Source organism: Pundamilia nyererei, unplaced genomic scaffold (assembly GCF_000239375.1).
Source record: "Pundamilia nyererei isolate P.nyererei 1_Seehausen unplaced genomic scaffold, PunNye1.0 scaffold00067, whole genome shotgun sequence".
In the NCBI taxonomy this organism is placed as follows: domain Eukaryota; kingdom Metazoa; phylum Chordata; class Actinopteri; order Cichliformes; family Cichlidae; genus Pundamilia; species Pundamilia nyererei.
Genome location: NW_005187468.1, coordinates 108,148 through 121,749, shown reverse-complemented (window position 1 = coordinate 121,749; position 13,602 = coordinate 108,148). Strand labels below are relative to the sequence as shown.

At 38.2% G+C, this 13,602-nt stretch overlaps 1 protein-coding gene across 3 annotated transcripts; it reads left to right on the top strand.

Annotated features, from left to right (window-relative positions):
- Nucleotides 1-32: 32 nt before the first annotated feature.
- On the top strand, nt 33-7,899 carry etfb (electron transfer flavoprotein subunit beta). Of its 3 annotated transcripts, none has more exons than XM_005736058.1 (7): nt 33-97; nt 4,562-4,720; nt 5,043-5,201; nt 5,318-5,380; nt 5,960-6,118; nt 6,314-6,525; nt 7,251-7,899. In XM_005736058.1, exons 2-6 carry the CDS (start codon nt 4,616-4,618, stop codon nt 6,482-6,484), a joined length of 657 nt encoding a protein of 218 aa, XP_005736115.1. In that variant the 5' UTR covers nt 33-97; nt 4,562-4,615; the 3' UTR covers nt 6,485-6,525; nt 7,251-7,899. The 3 variants fall into 3 exon arrangements, with proteins under 3 accessions (XP_005736115.1, XP_005736116.1, XP_005736114.1); XM_005736059.1 differs by lacking the exon at nt 33-97 and adding an exon at nt 2,757-2,876; XM_005736057.1 differs by lacking the exon at nt 33-97 and adding an exon at nt 2,902-3,194.
- The last annotated feature ends 5,703 nt before the right edge of the window (nt 7,900-13,602 follow it).

The window sequence follows — 13,602 nt, the reverse complement described above, 5'->3', positions numbered from 1 at the left end:
TCGGGTCATGTGAGAGAGACAGCCCAGGACACGTGAGGTACGGCTCGGTGTCGAAGTTAAAATGGAGGCCGCTGCTGCTGTCGCTGGGTGATCCGAGGTAACTCCTCTCGATCAGCTGTCGCGCCGGAGGGATTTGCTGCTTGCCGGGGACCACAGTCTCCGCGGTCGATAACGTTTCGCTACGGTTTCTCACCCCACCGGTGACCATAAAAGTGCGAATTAACATCAGCTAGAGCGTGGGGAAGACACTGAGTGTTGCAAACCAATTAAAATGCAAACAAAAAGCTTCTCTGTCGGTGACCTGGGAGTAACGAACAGGCTCCACAAGTAACTTATGCACGTAGCTTTTTAAAAAATTATTATTAATGCGCGAGAGAGTGGCACGATGTTCTGGCTCAGATCTGAATCGGCAAGGTATTAATGCCACATTGTTATTATTTATGAGCGCATTAGTCTTCGTTAACACCAAGACTTGCGTACAAAGTGGCATTTAAGTGTATTCTAATAACAAAAAACAAAATAAACTTAGAAGATTATTTCAAACTATTCTTTTATTTTTGCCTCCACGATTTTACTATCTATTGCGGGCCAAAAGAAGAAAAACAAAACAAACTGAAGGCGAAAGAAAGAAAGTAAAGCAAAACAAGTGTGCTAATAACACATTTTCAGTGAACACTGGACATTATACATATTAACCCCCTAAGAAACGAAATCTTTCATGGCATGCATTTTACTTTATCTTTGCTATTTGGGCTGATTGGGACCTGATGAATGTAGAAACAAAGAATTACGTGATTTTTTTTATACCTGATTTTTGTTTCTGAGAAAAATAAGATCCACATATGAGGACATTCGTTTTAAATTTCGATAGAACAGTGGCAAGTATAATGTCCTTGTAAGTGGATATCAGGCCCTTGAAGAGCCAAATTTTGTATTTTGGTAGACAACCCAAAAATGTGATGTCCATATGTAGGAGGCTAAAACAGTTGAATATTTTGTCTGTGTGTGTTTTTTTTTTCTAACTTTTTAACTCAACCTGATACACGATAAACTTACAACTGGCACACATATTTCTTCCTTCTTCTGCTCCCTTTAGAGGTGCCCACAGCAGACCCTACTTCTCACCCTATCTGTAGCCTCCTTTTCTTCCACACTACCCTATGCATATCCTCCTTAACTCCATGAACCTCCTCCGTAGTCTTCCTCTTTTCCAACAGCCTGGCAGCTCTATCTTCAGCATCCTAGTGCAATGCATGGACTATCCCTCCTCTTCACATGTCCAAACCATCTCAGCCATGTCTCTCTAACCTTGTGTCTAAAACCGCTCAACCTGAGCTGTCCCTCTGATGTACACATTTCTAATCCTGTTCATTTTGGTCACTCCCAATGTAAATATTTGCATCTTAAGCTCTGTCTCCTGTCTTTTTGCCAGTGCTACCATCTCCAAACTATACATTTTACTTTTAAATTTTCACTCTTGCTACTATCCTTCTGTCACTAATCACCATTATGTTATTTATACGTTATACATACGTTATACATGTTATACATACTTACAGCTGTACACACATAATACACATACAGAGAAATGTAGCCATTTATAAGAGACAAAGCAGGAGCTAGATTTTCTCTAAATGCAAAGGGGGATCAGTGAACTCACCATCCACTAGGACAGATGAGCACATATCCTCAACACATTTCCATTTGTTTTGCAGCTTTCTTGTAGGGTCATGCTTTAAAACCAAATGCACAAGCTGATGAATGATCTTTCTTGGTGTCAGACAGACATGAGAAGTACCTCCCAAAGTCTGACCTGCATAGGCCTATCCACTCAGTGTCCTCCTGGTTAACATGATTGCCGTAGAATTACTAAACTGCCGTGAACTGAATAATTAAATTGAGTTTGCAATGCAATAATTTACTGATGGTACTGGTCTTTATGTTTTTCATTACCAAATTGTATAAATTCAAGTTTATTAGCAGAATTTAACTGAGGTGGCATAGTGGCTTTAGTGGGCAGGCCTGGACCCCCAAGGCTTATCCATAATGCCAATACTGGGTTTACCCTAGGTATTTAAACTCAACCAACTTCACTGTTATGCCTGTTTTCCTCCTATTCACACGCATATTATATCTCAGTTCTATAAACGTTCACTCCTCTTCTCTTGAGAACAGACCTTCACCTCTCCAGGCTCTCTTCCACCTGCTCCTTACTCTCTCACAATTTTATCATTAAGACTATAATGTTATAGTCCACTGAGACTCTTGCTTGACCTCATCTGTCTGGCCATCGTTCCCTTCCACCTGGTCTCCTCTAAACGCAATATATCTACCTTCCTTCGCTTCATTATTATCAGCCAGCTCTTTCGCTTTCACAATCACACACTCATTCCTGCCTATCTTTCTCTCTTGTTGGCTCTGAACATGCCTTCCCCTCTCCTGTTTCTTTGTCTCCGGCCACTAGTAGCACAGTTTCTATTGGCACCTTGATGGCAACCTGCATGTAAATAGCATTCTTAATGGTCCGCATGCTTGATTTGGTAAAACTTTATGTTGAATGACCTTTTTGATCTAACCCAACCCATTTAGCCAGGGACTGGCACTAGGAGTACACTGACTTATCGTCTATCAGGTGGAGTTAAAACGTTTTTTGATACTCAATATGATTGTCATTATGTCACTCTGTTATTCGTGACCTTTGCCCCATATAAGCGGAACTCTTCTTCTCTGGGTTTTGTTTATTACATAGATATGTGGGGCACCGTGTGATTCGTATGTGGTTCATCGTAATTCACTCATTTTAACCAAGTTGATCAATAAGATATTCATTACGATAGTAATGGAAGTGATATAAGTGTCATTCAGCAACAATCGCAGTAAGTTCGAACTGTTATTCAATCAACGAAATTGCGGCTACCGGCGACTTTTTGTTGAGTTTAGCAACCAACTTACACACGACAGCCAATCGTAACCTACAACGCTGGATAATGCCAACATTTCATTGGCTAGAGTGGGGGGCGGTCACTTTAGTCTCTCCTCTGGTTTCACCCTGAAATAATTCCGACTGCTTCTTCAGTGAAGGTTCATTGCGGTGACTGTGTAGCGCTAGCTGTCTGTTATATTTAAACGTTTCAGCTACAATGTCTGGCCGTGTTCTCGTCGGAGTTAAGCGTGTCATTGACTATGCAGTTAAGGTAATATCTTAGGTCAAATTACCTATTTTCTTTCGCGATTTTAAAGGTATTTTTCTTTGCTCACTTATTTGACATTCTGTGCTCTGCTAGCTAATGTTAGCCTAAAATCGTCAGTTGGTTGTGGAATCAAGAGCAACACCACACCACTGATTGGTCATATTATTTTGACAGATAAGTTGTTTGTCTCTTGCCAAATTCATGTATTCATTTATTTAATGCACAATACTGAGAAGCTGAGTTTGTGTTTAGCAGGGCAGCAAACGACTTCTTGCAAGTTGTATAACATGTCTGTTTGAACCTCTGGCATAACTTCCATGCAAACTGGGCAGTGACTTTCCCAAATTTTAAAGTAGTTTGTAAGCCAGGCGTGTATGTTGCAGGAACAGTTATTCAAATGGGAATATTTTTCACTTTTTAACATTACCCTTCAGTTGAGGTACAGCACCATAATCAATAAGCAATACTAGCTGGTGTATGTTGCAGCAAGAACAGTCCTGCCTGAGCTGCTCTCAGCAGGATCCGCACAGTGTTAAAGCGACTATGATTACTATATCTTCAGCGGTCTGATAGGAAGAGGTCAGTACTTTCAGAGCATTGGCTTTATTTATTTTTTTCCCATTTTAAATTGTGTGCAGTTTGGGGAAATGCCCACGCGTGCTTGCAATGTCAGATTAAGTGTTCTGATGTTATTTTATATTTTATCACTCGTGTTTTATATGACTGACTGATTACTGCAAGAATTGAATTTTTAACTGGTAAGTGTTCTGTATAAGTGAAGTTGCCTTATATTGACTTTATGGCAGGGTCCATTCACAGAAATGTTAAAGCCACTAGGTTTTTCTTTTTTTTTTTTATTAATGTTTTAATTTTAATTTTAATTTAATTTAATGTTTTTTATTGTCATACAATGACAATAAAAAAAATCATTAATATACTGCAAATATCCTGGCCACAATTGTGGAAGACCTTTTCCTCAACACCCTGCCCAGTCCCTTGAGATGTATATACTTTTTCTCAATTTGGCATGGAAGTCGCAGCAGCTCCAAAGCAAGGCCTTATTGCCCAGTGCCAGCAACAGTGCTACCTTTGTGACTTTCCAAAAGAGTAGAAGTGATTATAGTAGCACATCAATGCCAGTGGTGTCAGAATTGGTTATTTCAGACCAATTTTTAAAAAAGATAAGATTAGTTAAAGGTTTTCTGCCAGTTAGATTAAATCTGTTTAAATATCCATCACTAGATGTATTTACCTTTTTAACACCTTGTATTGGTTCGGTTCATTTCTAAGCTTCTGTCATTGTGTTTGACAGGTTTCTTTAATTTAGCTCCTCTGTAGTGACCCCGTGTTATTGTTTTGTTTCTCCACAGATCCGTGTGAAGCCAGACAACACTGGCGTGGTGACAGATGGCGTTAAGCACTCAATGAACCCCTTCTGTGAGATTGCTGTAGAGGAGGCGGTCAAGCTGAAGGAGAAGAAGCTTATTAAGGAGGTTGTGGCTGTCAGCTGTGGGCCACAGCAGTCGCAGGTGAATGAGCTGGGGCGAGACAGTAATTTAGCAAGTTAACTGCTTTTTGGAGTTTTTTGGAGCTGCTGCAAGTTGAGATGGATAGATAGATAGATATCTATCTACTTTTTTTTTTTCAGGTGTATTATTTTACATGTAAAAGAACTTTTGAAATCCCATGCATATAACCTGTCAGACTCACAGTAAACAGAAAGTGATTATTATGATGTTAACATAAATGTACTTTTAATATGTTTAAGGTTATCAACGATTATAATTTCAGGGTTTTCATCAAACATCAAGCCAAAGAAAAGTTCTCTTACATGTGTTTTTTCTAACTCAGGAGACCATCCGTACTGCCCTTGCCATGGGGGCTGACCGTGGCATTCATGTGGATGTGAGTGGGAAAGACTATGAAAACCTGGGACCCCTTCAGGTCTCTAAGATCCTGGCAGCTCTTGCCAAACAGGAGGATGCTCAGCTTATTCTCCTTGGCAAACAGGTTAAAGATTTCAGTTTATTTTCCTCACACTCTCTCAAATTGCATTCTTAGTTTGCGTACTCTAAAGAATACTTGCACTGCTGTTAAGTAATTAAGGACTTGTGTTTATTTCATAGGCCATCGATGATGATTGCAATCAGACTGGCCAGATGACAGCAGCTTTACTGGACTGGCCTCAGGTAAGACTACCTTAAATAGTAGCACTGAGATATTTGACCCCATAATTATGTAGGTATCAGTTTATTTTCTTTCTTTTCTTTTTTTGTAGATTTTCTGTTTCTTCGTGGGTGTTGTATAGCAGTAATGATAAGAGGATATGTTCCTGTTCCCAATAGCCTTCACTAACCTTATCAAAGTTGGTAAACACTAGTTTGCGTCAGTAAGATCCACAGTAGTCCTGCACATATCAACAAATCCAAAGTCAAAGGCTGCCTGGATAGATGGAGTGAAGTTCTCCTTTGGCTGGTTAAAATGGAGCATTTTAATCTTATTTACAGTGTCCAGGTTGGGCACTTGGATAGACAGACATTGTAATGTAAATGTCAAAAATTGTTTATAAATTTGGGTTACATACATTACTCCTGTAGTCAAGATTATTTGTAGTTGTAGTTACACTAGCAAACCAGCAGATGGCATTAACTGAGTCCCATATAATGGGTAGCAGATGAAAATAGAGGAACAGTTCCCAGGGGAGATCCTACTGTGAATTTTTTTTAATGTATTTATTTTGTGAAATTATACGTATCTTCACATTGCAGGGTACCTTTGCATCAGAGGTGTCCTTGGAGGGAGACAAGATTAATTTGGTCAGAGAAATCGATGGTGGTCTGGAACATATTAAGATCAACACACCAGCAGTGATCACTGCAGACCTTCGACTCAACACCCCCAGATATGCCACGCTGCCTAATATCATGGTAAGCAGCTGAAATGATGTTCAGAAACGAAAGATGCTAAAAAGTCATTAAGATCATGTTGCTGATTTCTGGGACAAGATTAGAGATGGGTTCTGACTGTAATTGCTGGGTTTACCTTTAAGACCTAACCTGCTATAAAGTAGTTAAAAAGAAGAGTAATTATTTTATTCACCCTTTGTGCATAACTTGTTTCAGAAAGCCAAGAAGAAGAAGATTGTTACTGTGAAGCCTGCAGACTTGGGGGTGGACGTGACTTCACGGTTGGAGGTGTTGAAAGTGGAGGAGCCTCCACAGAGGCAGGCAGGGATGAAGGTGGAGACAGTGGAAGACCTAGTGGTCAAACTGAAAGAGGCAGGGAGGGTATAGAGGCTTAAGCATATAAGCTGGGAGTGCAGAACCTAACAGAGGTGAGTATCAGTGAATTAATAGTTTTCATCAGAAAGTTGAGCAAAAAGTTACATTTTTAAAGACATCAGGGTCATTTTCTCTGGCATGACTAAGCACCTTCTAGCTCACCTGCTATTTTCATTTTCTTTCCCCTTGCCAGTGTGCCTCAGCAACGTATGCTAGATCTTCTCGGCTGGTGATCCCATGTATTAGTATTAATAGGTTTCATGCATTTATGACCTTTCCACCTGTATCTATATCTTAAAAATCCCACAATTATATTTCTGTGCAAACTCTAAACTATATTTGTTTGAAAAAGGTTTTGATTTTTTTTTATATCAAGTAATTATAACAGGCCTTTTTTACAAAAAGAGATTAATAGAGTATTTTTAATTTTAAGGTATTCTGGGAAAAGGAACAATGCATCATTAATGAATTGGTAAAAGAAAATTGCATACCACAAATTAATTATCCACAATAGACCTATATCTACCTCTTGATTACAACTTTTTAAGAGTGCAGTAAAATTAACTCTTGTGATGAATGATAAAATTGTTTGTGTAGACCATTATTATCCTTTTTTATAACAATCTCATCTCATTTTGAGGGGGAAAAAAAGTCACATTTATTTTGTTATGGCAAATGATATTGTGTGTCTTGTGGCTATTAAAGAAAAAGTAATTAAAGATGCTAATTGCTACTCTTGTCTTGAATTACTTATCTATGTTATTTTCTCTCCTTGCAGGACTCTCTAATGAATAACGAGACTGAACTACATAAGCCCAACCACAGGACAAGCTTATGTGTTGGTCTAATCCCTCTGTTTGAAACTGTGGCTCCTGAGGATATGCAGGGAGGTACTGATAGAAGTGGAAAAATATTGAGACACACTGTCCTGCAGTCAGACAAGCCCAAAAGAATCATCTTGTCTTGTGTATGCATTTGAACTTGCAGAGTAGTTCATTTGTTTCATTATATCACAATGCTATAAAAAGCGGTGTTTATGCAGTAATTTAAAACCCAGAATCTTCCCATCACTCATGTTGCTGTTTGTATTGAACTGTACCCAAACTTCACCAGTTTGATGCATTTCAGCTGCTTCATCCTCATCTGTTAATTCTTGTATATCTGTAGTCAGACATGTTAAGAGGTGCAATTTTTGTAAATGACGTATGTAAATACAGAACCACCCAACATGTTGATTTGAAGATGTCTGCTAGCATTAATATCTTGACTACTGTGACTGAGTTCAAGGATTGACTAGACGGTGTCTCTCAGTATGAGCAGGGGAATGTGATTCTAAATTGGAATTTTACCGTAAGCGCCTAAGTTCTTTTTTGATTGTACAGAACATCACAATAACAATAAAGCAGCCAGTCTTTTTCATATCTACAGCTGTGTCTGGTCTCTTGGCGTTTCCTTTGAGTTTACAGTAGTTTCATTTTATCCTTTAAATTTAGTCTGCAAGGCATTTTTTAAAACCTGTGAAATGGCAGCAGTTTTTTTTTAATTTTATTTTTAATTCTGATGTTCATTTTGTACGCAGAGTATTAGTGACACAAAAAATATTGTTTGTTTTGAAATTTTGAGATTAAACTTGAAATGCTAAATATTAATGCTAAATACTGTTTTACTAGTTATAGTCCAAAATGTGTTGCTCAGATCTCTTATCGTGCCTTATTTACCACCATATTGTATTTATGTGGTAAAAGACAAATAATTTCCAAGTTACCAAAACTGATTCCTAAGTATGATTTTTTTTTTTTCTCTCTTCTTTTTTTTTCTTTTTCTTTTTTTCTCCTCTAACCTGTCTACAAAAGGCATTTTGTAAAGGGTATAGTGGTATAGTACCTGTGTAGGTTTTTGACTTAAAACAACAGGTTTAATCTCAAACTAGTGTTTCGAGTTTAATCTTAAGTGTGGTCCTAATACTTGTTTTTTTTTGTTTTGTTTTTTTTTGTTTTTTTAAGACTAGTAAAAGCGTGATTCTTAGGTCATGTGTCTGTAATGTATTATTAGAGCACCTGTGAAAAGAAAAATGGAATCCAGGTTTCAGAAGACGTTCCAACATTGTTTGCTTAGAATAAAACAGCAAAAACTGCCTCCTCCTTTACAAAAATAAGAATAAACTGAGAAATTGTAAAAGTAACCTGCAAATAAACCTTGAAAATGTGTTTTCTTTTGGGTTTTTTTACACTTTACAGCACAATTTCAAAATATAACCTAGTTATTGTAGTACTTTATTACAGATTTATTGTTTTGATATACTCAATTGATTGATTTATTCCAAACTACAAATGTCACCTTTTTTATGTTTTGGTCTCCATACAAAAAGCCTGGTGTTTTTTAGCACATAGGTATGTGATTGAAAACTGGGTACTGTATGAACATGGGCATGGACAGGCAGGCCTCTTGACTTTCCCATATTAGCATACGTCATTGACTGCTAAGATGAGGGTACCGGAACTATGGTGACGCAGGTAAAGTTGTTACTTAAACGTTCTCTCCACCTCTTCTTTAGTTAATATACATGGTATATTTATACCAGTTGTATTAAGGAAATGTTGATATGTTATTTTATCAGCAAGCAGATACAAATAAAGGGGCTGTTGTGTGTAATTACGTAAGGGGCGTGGCCTCACATGCACAATCCGAGTTGGTACAGGTGGGATACTCACGCGCCTGGCTGTCCGCTGGAGCTTCCGCTGATGCAGAAGTTAGCGCTTTAGGACTTTACAAGACGTTTTTGTTTTTCGTCTCTGCTTTTATACTGGAAATGCAAACGGTTGCTTCTAATAACAAGCGTGCTTAAAGTTTTACAAAAAATGCCTTGTGTAAAGGAATTCAAGAGATTAAGCTCGTTGTTTCTGGCCATTTTATCATTTTTTACTTTCCAAGGTGAGAATAAAGCGTAGTTACGCCTTATGACACTTATCTGTGTGATTTTGTTTGTTAGTATTAGAAATTTTTGTGTCATTTTTAGGGTTAGAAAAAGAGGGCTTTGTTGTGCGTTTCTGTACGACAGCATTGTTCCTGATTGTAAGATTAAACGACAGTAATTCTGTTTAATTGGCATTATTTTGATGTTAGCAGACTTATTGCGTGACCTTGCAATTTCCTTTCTAATTCAGTTACTTGGCTACATCCTCACAGGTGCCCGCTGTGAACTGCTGGTTTCTCCTGCTGGTCCCAGTCTGGTGAATGCTTTAGCTGGCGAAAACGTGACTCTGGCTGTGTCCTTCAGTGGTGCCCCTGACCCAGTTGTTAGTTGGTTTAAGGGGGTTTTAAATATTGCTACATGGACTATAAACTCCAGTGCTGATCCACCTGTAGCTGCAACTTTCAGTAGTGTAATCAGGATAGACAAACAAAGTGCAAATCTCACCTTTTTTAATGTTCCACTTAACTACACCAGTGACTACACCATCGAAATGGTTAAATCTGGAATGAGTAAAGCCTCAACTACTTTCACTCTTAAAATATTTGGTGAGTGGGCATATCTGGCTGGAAGACGTGCTGTTGTTGATGGCTTAGATAAAATGTTAAATATAACTCTTTAAATATTAAACAACTGTTTAAATATTTGAGACAAACCATAAATGAAAATTAAAAAATGAAATCTGACATTTGAGAAGTTATGCAGTTTATCTTTTATATGTACCTGCCGTCTTAATAAGGCTGATGCATTAGAAAGGAAAGGCAGTACACTAGAGTAGATATATTCATCTAGTGGTTCTTCTTTCCTTTCATGTTTTTATTTACAGAATACATCCAGAGCTTGACTCTGAGCTCACAGCCGGGTCTTATCAAAGAGGGAACTGAGAACTTCACCCTGCAGCATAGCATGCTCCAAGGAGTGTTTGAGCAACAAATGTGGTTCTTCAATGGCATTGAAATAAAAAACAGCTCACGCTATTTAGTGAAGACACAGGCAAATAGTCTTGTGATCCTCAGGCCAAACCGAAATGACACAGGAGAGTACGCTGTGTTACTGACAAACCCCTTCAGAAATGCAACGGCATCTCAAAATGTCTCTGTGCAGTGTAAGTTTAACAGTTTAAAAGTTTTACAGTTTTAAAGTCTTCTTTATTTATATACGTATAAGTTTCTTTATTTATATCCCTGTTTTCTTATAACTCTCTATGGTGTGTTATAGATGGACCTGATGAGCCTACACTTGAGGCCCATCCACTTCAGACTTTTTATTTAGCAGGAGACTCTTTGAACCTCTCCTGTCAGGCTAATGGATTCCCACAGCCAATCTCTGAGTGGGTCTTTGGTGGGAATATCATTTCCCTAAAAGGAGTCCTGAATCTAACAAATGTACAAACCAGTCAAGGAGGTGTTTACACATGCAGGCTGGTCAATGAAGATACAAAAGAAAGCCGCCAAAAGAACATGACCTTAACTGTTTATGGTATGTGGAAAAGTAGACATTTTATCTTTTAGGTCATGTTTTTGTGAAATTGTTCTCAATTTGGATTGAAAATTATAGTTTAGTTTGTCATGGTTTGCTGTACATAGAACATAGTGCTCATCTAATGCTGTTTATATTTAGAATTTATTTAGAAATTTTTCATTTCTAAATAAAATATTTAAACGTGTACCCAGACATTAATAACAGATTCATTTTATCTTGGGACAGAGCGGCCAGTGGGCAATCCTGAGTGCTCGGTGCAGTCAGTGAATGCCATCAATCTGCAGTATCACTGTGAATGGGTAGGGGGAACCCCACAGGCCCAGCTGTCTTTTCCAGAGCTAAGCAACTCCAGCAGTGGAGCAGGGAACTTCAGCTTAACCGTCAATGCATCAGATAATCTAAATGGGAAAACAATCCAGTGCATGGCAGAACACCCGGTTGAACATAATAAGTGCAATATCACTGCAAGCAAGTTTTAAATTTTTAACTCATAACAAATCCACATAATGTATGCATAATGTGTTCTATTGACTTTGGCAGTCGAGTCTAAACAGGCACCTTGTGTTCTCCAGGTGGTCCTGTAGCATTCCTTCCAATTATGAGAACCACAGTTGACTCTGGGGGCAAAATAGTGGTGACAGTCCGCTGTTTCAGTGAGGTATCGCCTAAAGCTGTTGTGTCATGGTTCAGTAGCAATGAGACTGTCACCAACGGGTCCACATACCAGATCAGCAGCAACACCTCACAGCTTATGATTCGTCATTACAATGTCAGCAACTTTCTTCTCCAAAACTACACCTGCACATGCAGGAACCCTCTGGGCAGCAAGAAAAGAGAAATTCAGCTACAAGGTATAACTCACTTGTTCAATTTAATTTTATAGAGAAATATATTTTTTACAGTACCATGTTTAACAGGTGATGGAAGTTACTAGTTAAAATAAATTGTTAAAAAAAGGGTTGATTACTCAGATCTTTAAATGTACCTGTCTGACTATGTAATAACACTGGCAATTAAAAGTAATAGTCGACATTCACATCTACTAGGTAGATAAAAGTATAAAATTGTATTCAGAAAAACCTATGTAAAACAGTAAAGGAAACATTAGTCAGATGAGTGAAATTGTAAGGACATAAATCTTCAGCTGGTTTTATAATTAAAATAACTAACAAAAATAACCAACAGTTTCTTGTTTTCTCAGTTCTGAGGCAGTAATGTTTAGAAAGCAGTTTGAGCTTTGAAATCAAAGTTGAGAAAGTGGTATCAAAGTAATTATTATTTGCAGATCCACTTAAAAATAAAATATTTAAACATATTTTGACATTTTTGTGTCGACTCTAAAGTTAAATATTTGCCATTAAAATGTAAGGATTCTGTTGCTTTGGAGTACTGCTCGCATTGCTTGAAACAAAGGCACAATGGGCCCTCAGAAACAGAGCTAAGTAATACCTGAGAATGCAATTTCCTTTCAGACAAAGCTCTTCAGTTTTGGTGTACCCTCGCCTCCCCCCCTTCTTCTGCCCTTCCTTGATCTCCCCTACTCTCACAATCCCTCTCTCTTTCCAGGACCATCCATCTCAGATTCCAGTTTGTTCCCTAACCGAAACGGAACCATCGTCACGTTGACCTGGGAGGTCCCATCTATGTCTGTTGTTACAGGTACTAAAATTAAGGGAAGGTCTTAAATGTGCTAGTTTGACTTATCTTCACAAGATTATCTCTAAAGAAAAAACACAGAGACTCACCCTTCTTGTTTTGATATTCCATAACCCATGTGAATGAATACTGCTAGTGTGAAAACAGAAACTCAAAATAGAAGATAGGGGTGTAAATAATGTGTTGTCTGTGAAACTACCATCTACATGGAGCTGTGTTTTGGGCAAAATATTTTAAAGATGAAACTACTAGGAAAATCAAATGCCAGTTTTGGTTATGGCTAGTATTGGCTAGTTTATGTATATACAATTATCCGTTTCAGTAAGCTCTAACATTGATCACTGAAATCTTGAGAGATCTGCTAGAATTAACTGGTTTCCTCTGTGAATTGTGATGCTACAAAACAGAATTGTGTGTGATTTTGTTAAGGGTTCGACATCCAAATGAAAGGACCAGACCTTCTGAGCAAAAATCGCAATGCCCCTCTGACTAAAAGCAGCTCAAATGTATATCGCACAATCCAGCAGAAACCTGGTTCTGCCAGGAGTACGGATATCTTTTTCCTTGATCCCAAGCTGACCTACTGGTTTCAAGTCATCCCCAAAGCTCGTATGACCAATGGAGAGCCATCTAAGAGCCAACGAATTGGTCCAGGTATAGCACAGCTGTCTGTGTGAAACAGCTCTTATCTCATTGTTAGTGATGAGCCTACAGTAGTAACATTTTTGGTTACAGTCTGTCGTGTTGATGGCAGGTGAAGGACTGAGTGGTCCTGCTATTGCTGGCATTGCAGCAGGCATCCCCTGCAGCCTTCTGTTCCTTCTTTTGCTGACTGGCCTCATCTACCTTGGTGTCTACTGCATCAGGAACAAAAGTAGGTGAATTTAAATACTAAATATAAATCACATTTACACTTACTTATTTACTTTACTTACTGTGATGCTTTTCTTTGGACTTTTATGTTTGCTTTTCATAGGTCATCAGCCAAGATATCCAGTTCCCAGAGCAGTTGATAAGGTTT

Bases quoted from the DNA above. Each gene is read 5' to 3' on its own strand.
- etfb (XM_005736057.1), top strand. From the start codon at position 3,141: ATGTCTGGCCGTGTTCTCGTCGGAGTTAAGCGTGTCATTGACTATGCA. The intron at 3,195-4,561 runs GTAATATCTTAG...GTTTCTCCACAG, and splicing joins TCATTGACTATGCAGTTAAG to ATCCGTGTGAAGCCAGACAA. The intron at 5,381-5,959 runs GTAAGACTACCT...TTCACATTGCAG, and splicing joins CTTTACTGGACTGGCCTCAG to GGTACCTTTGCATCAGAGGT.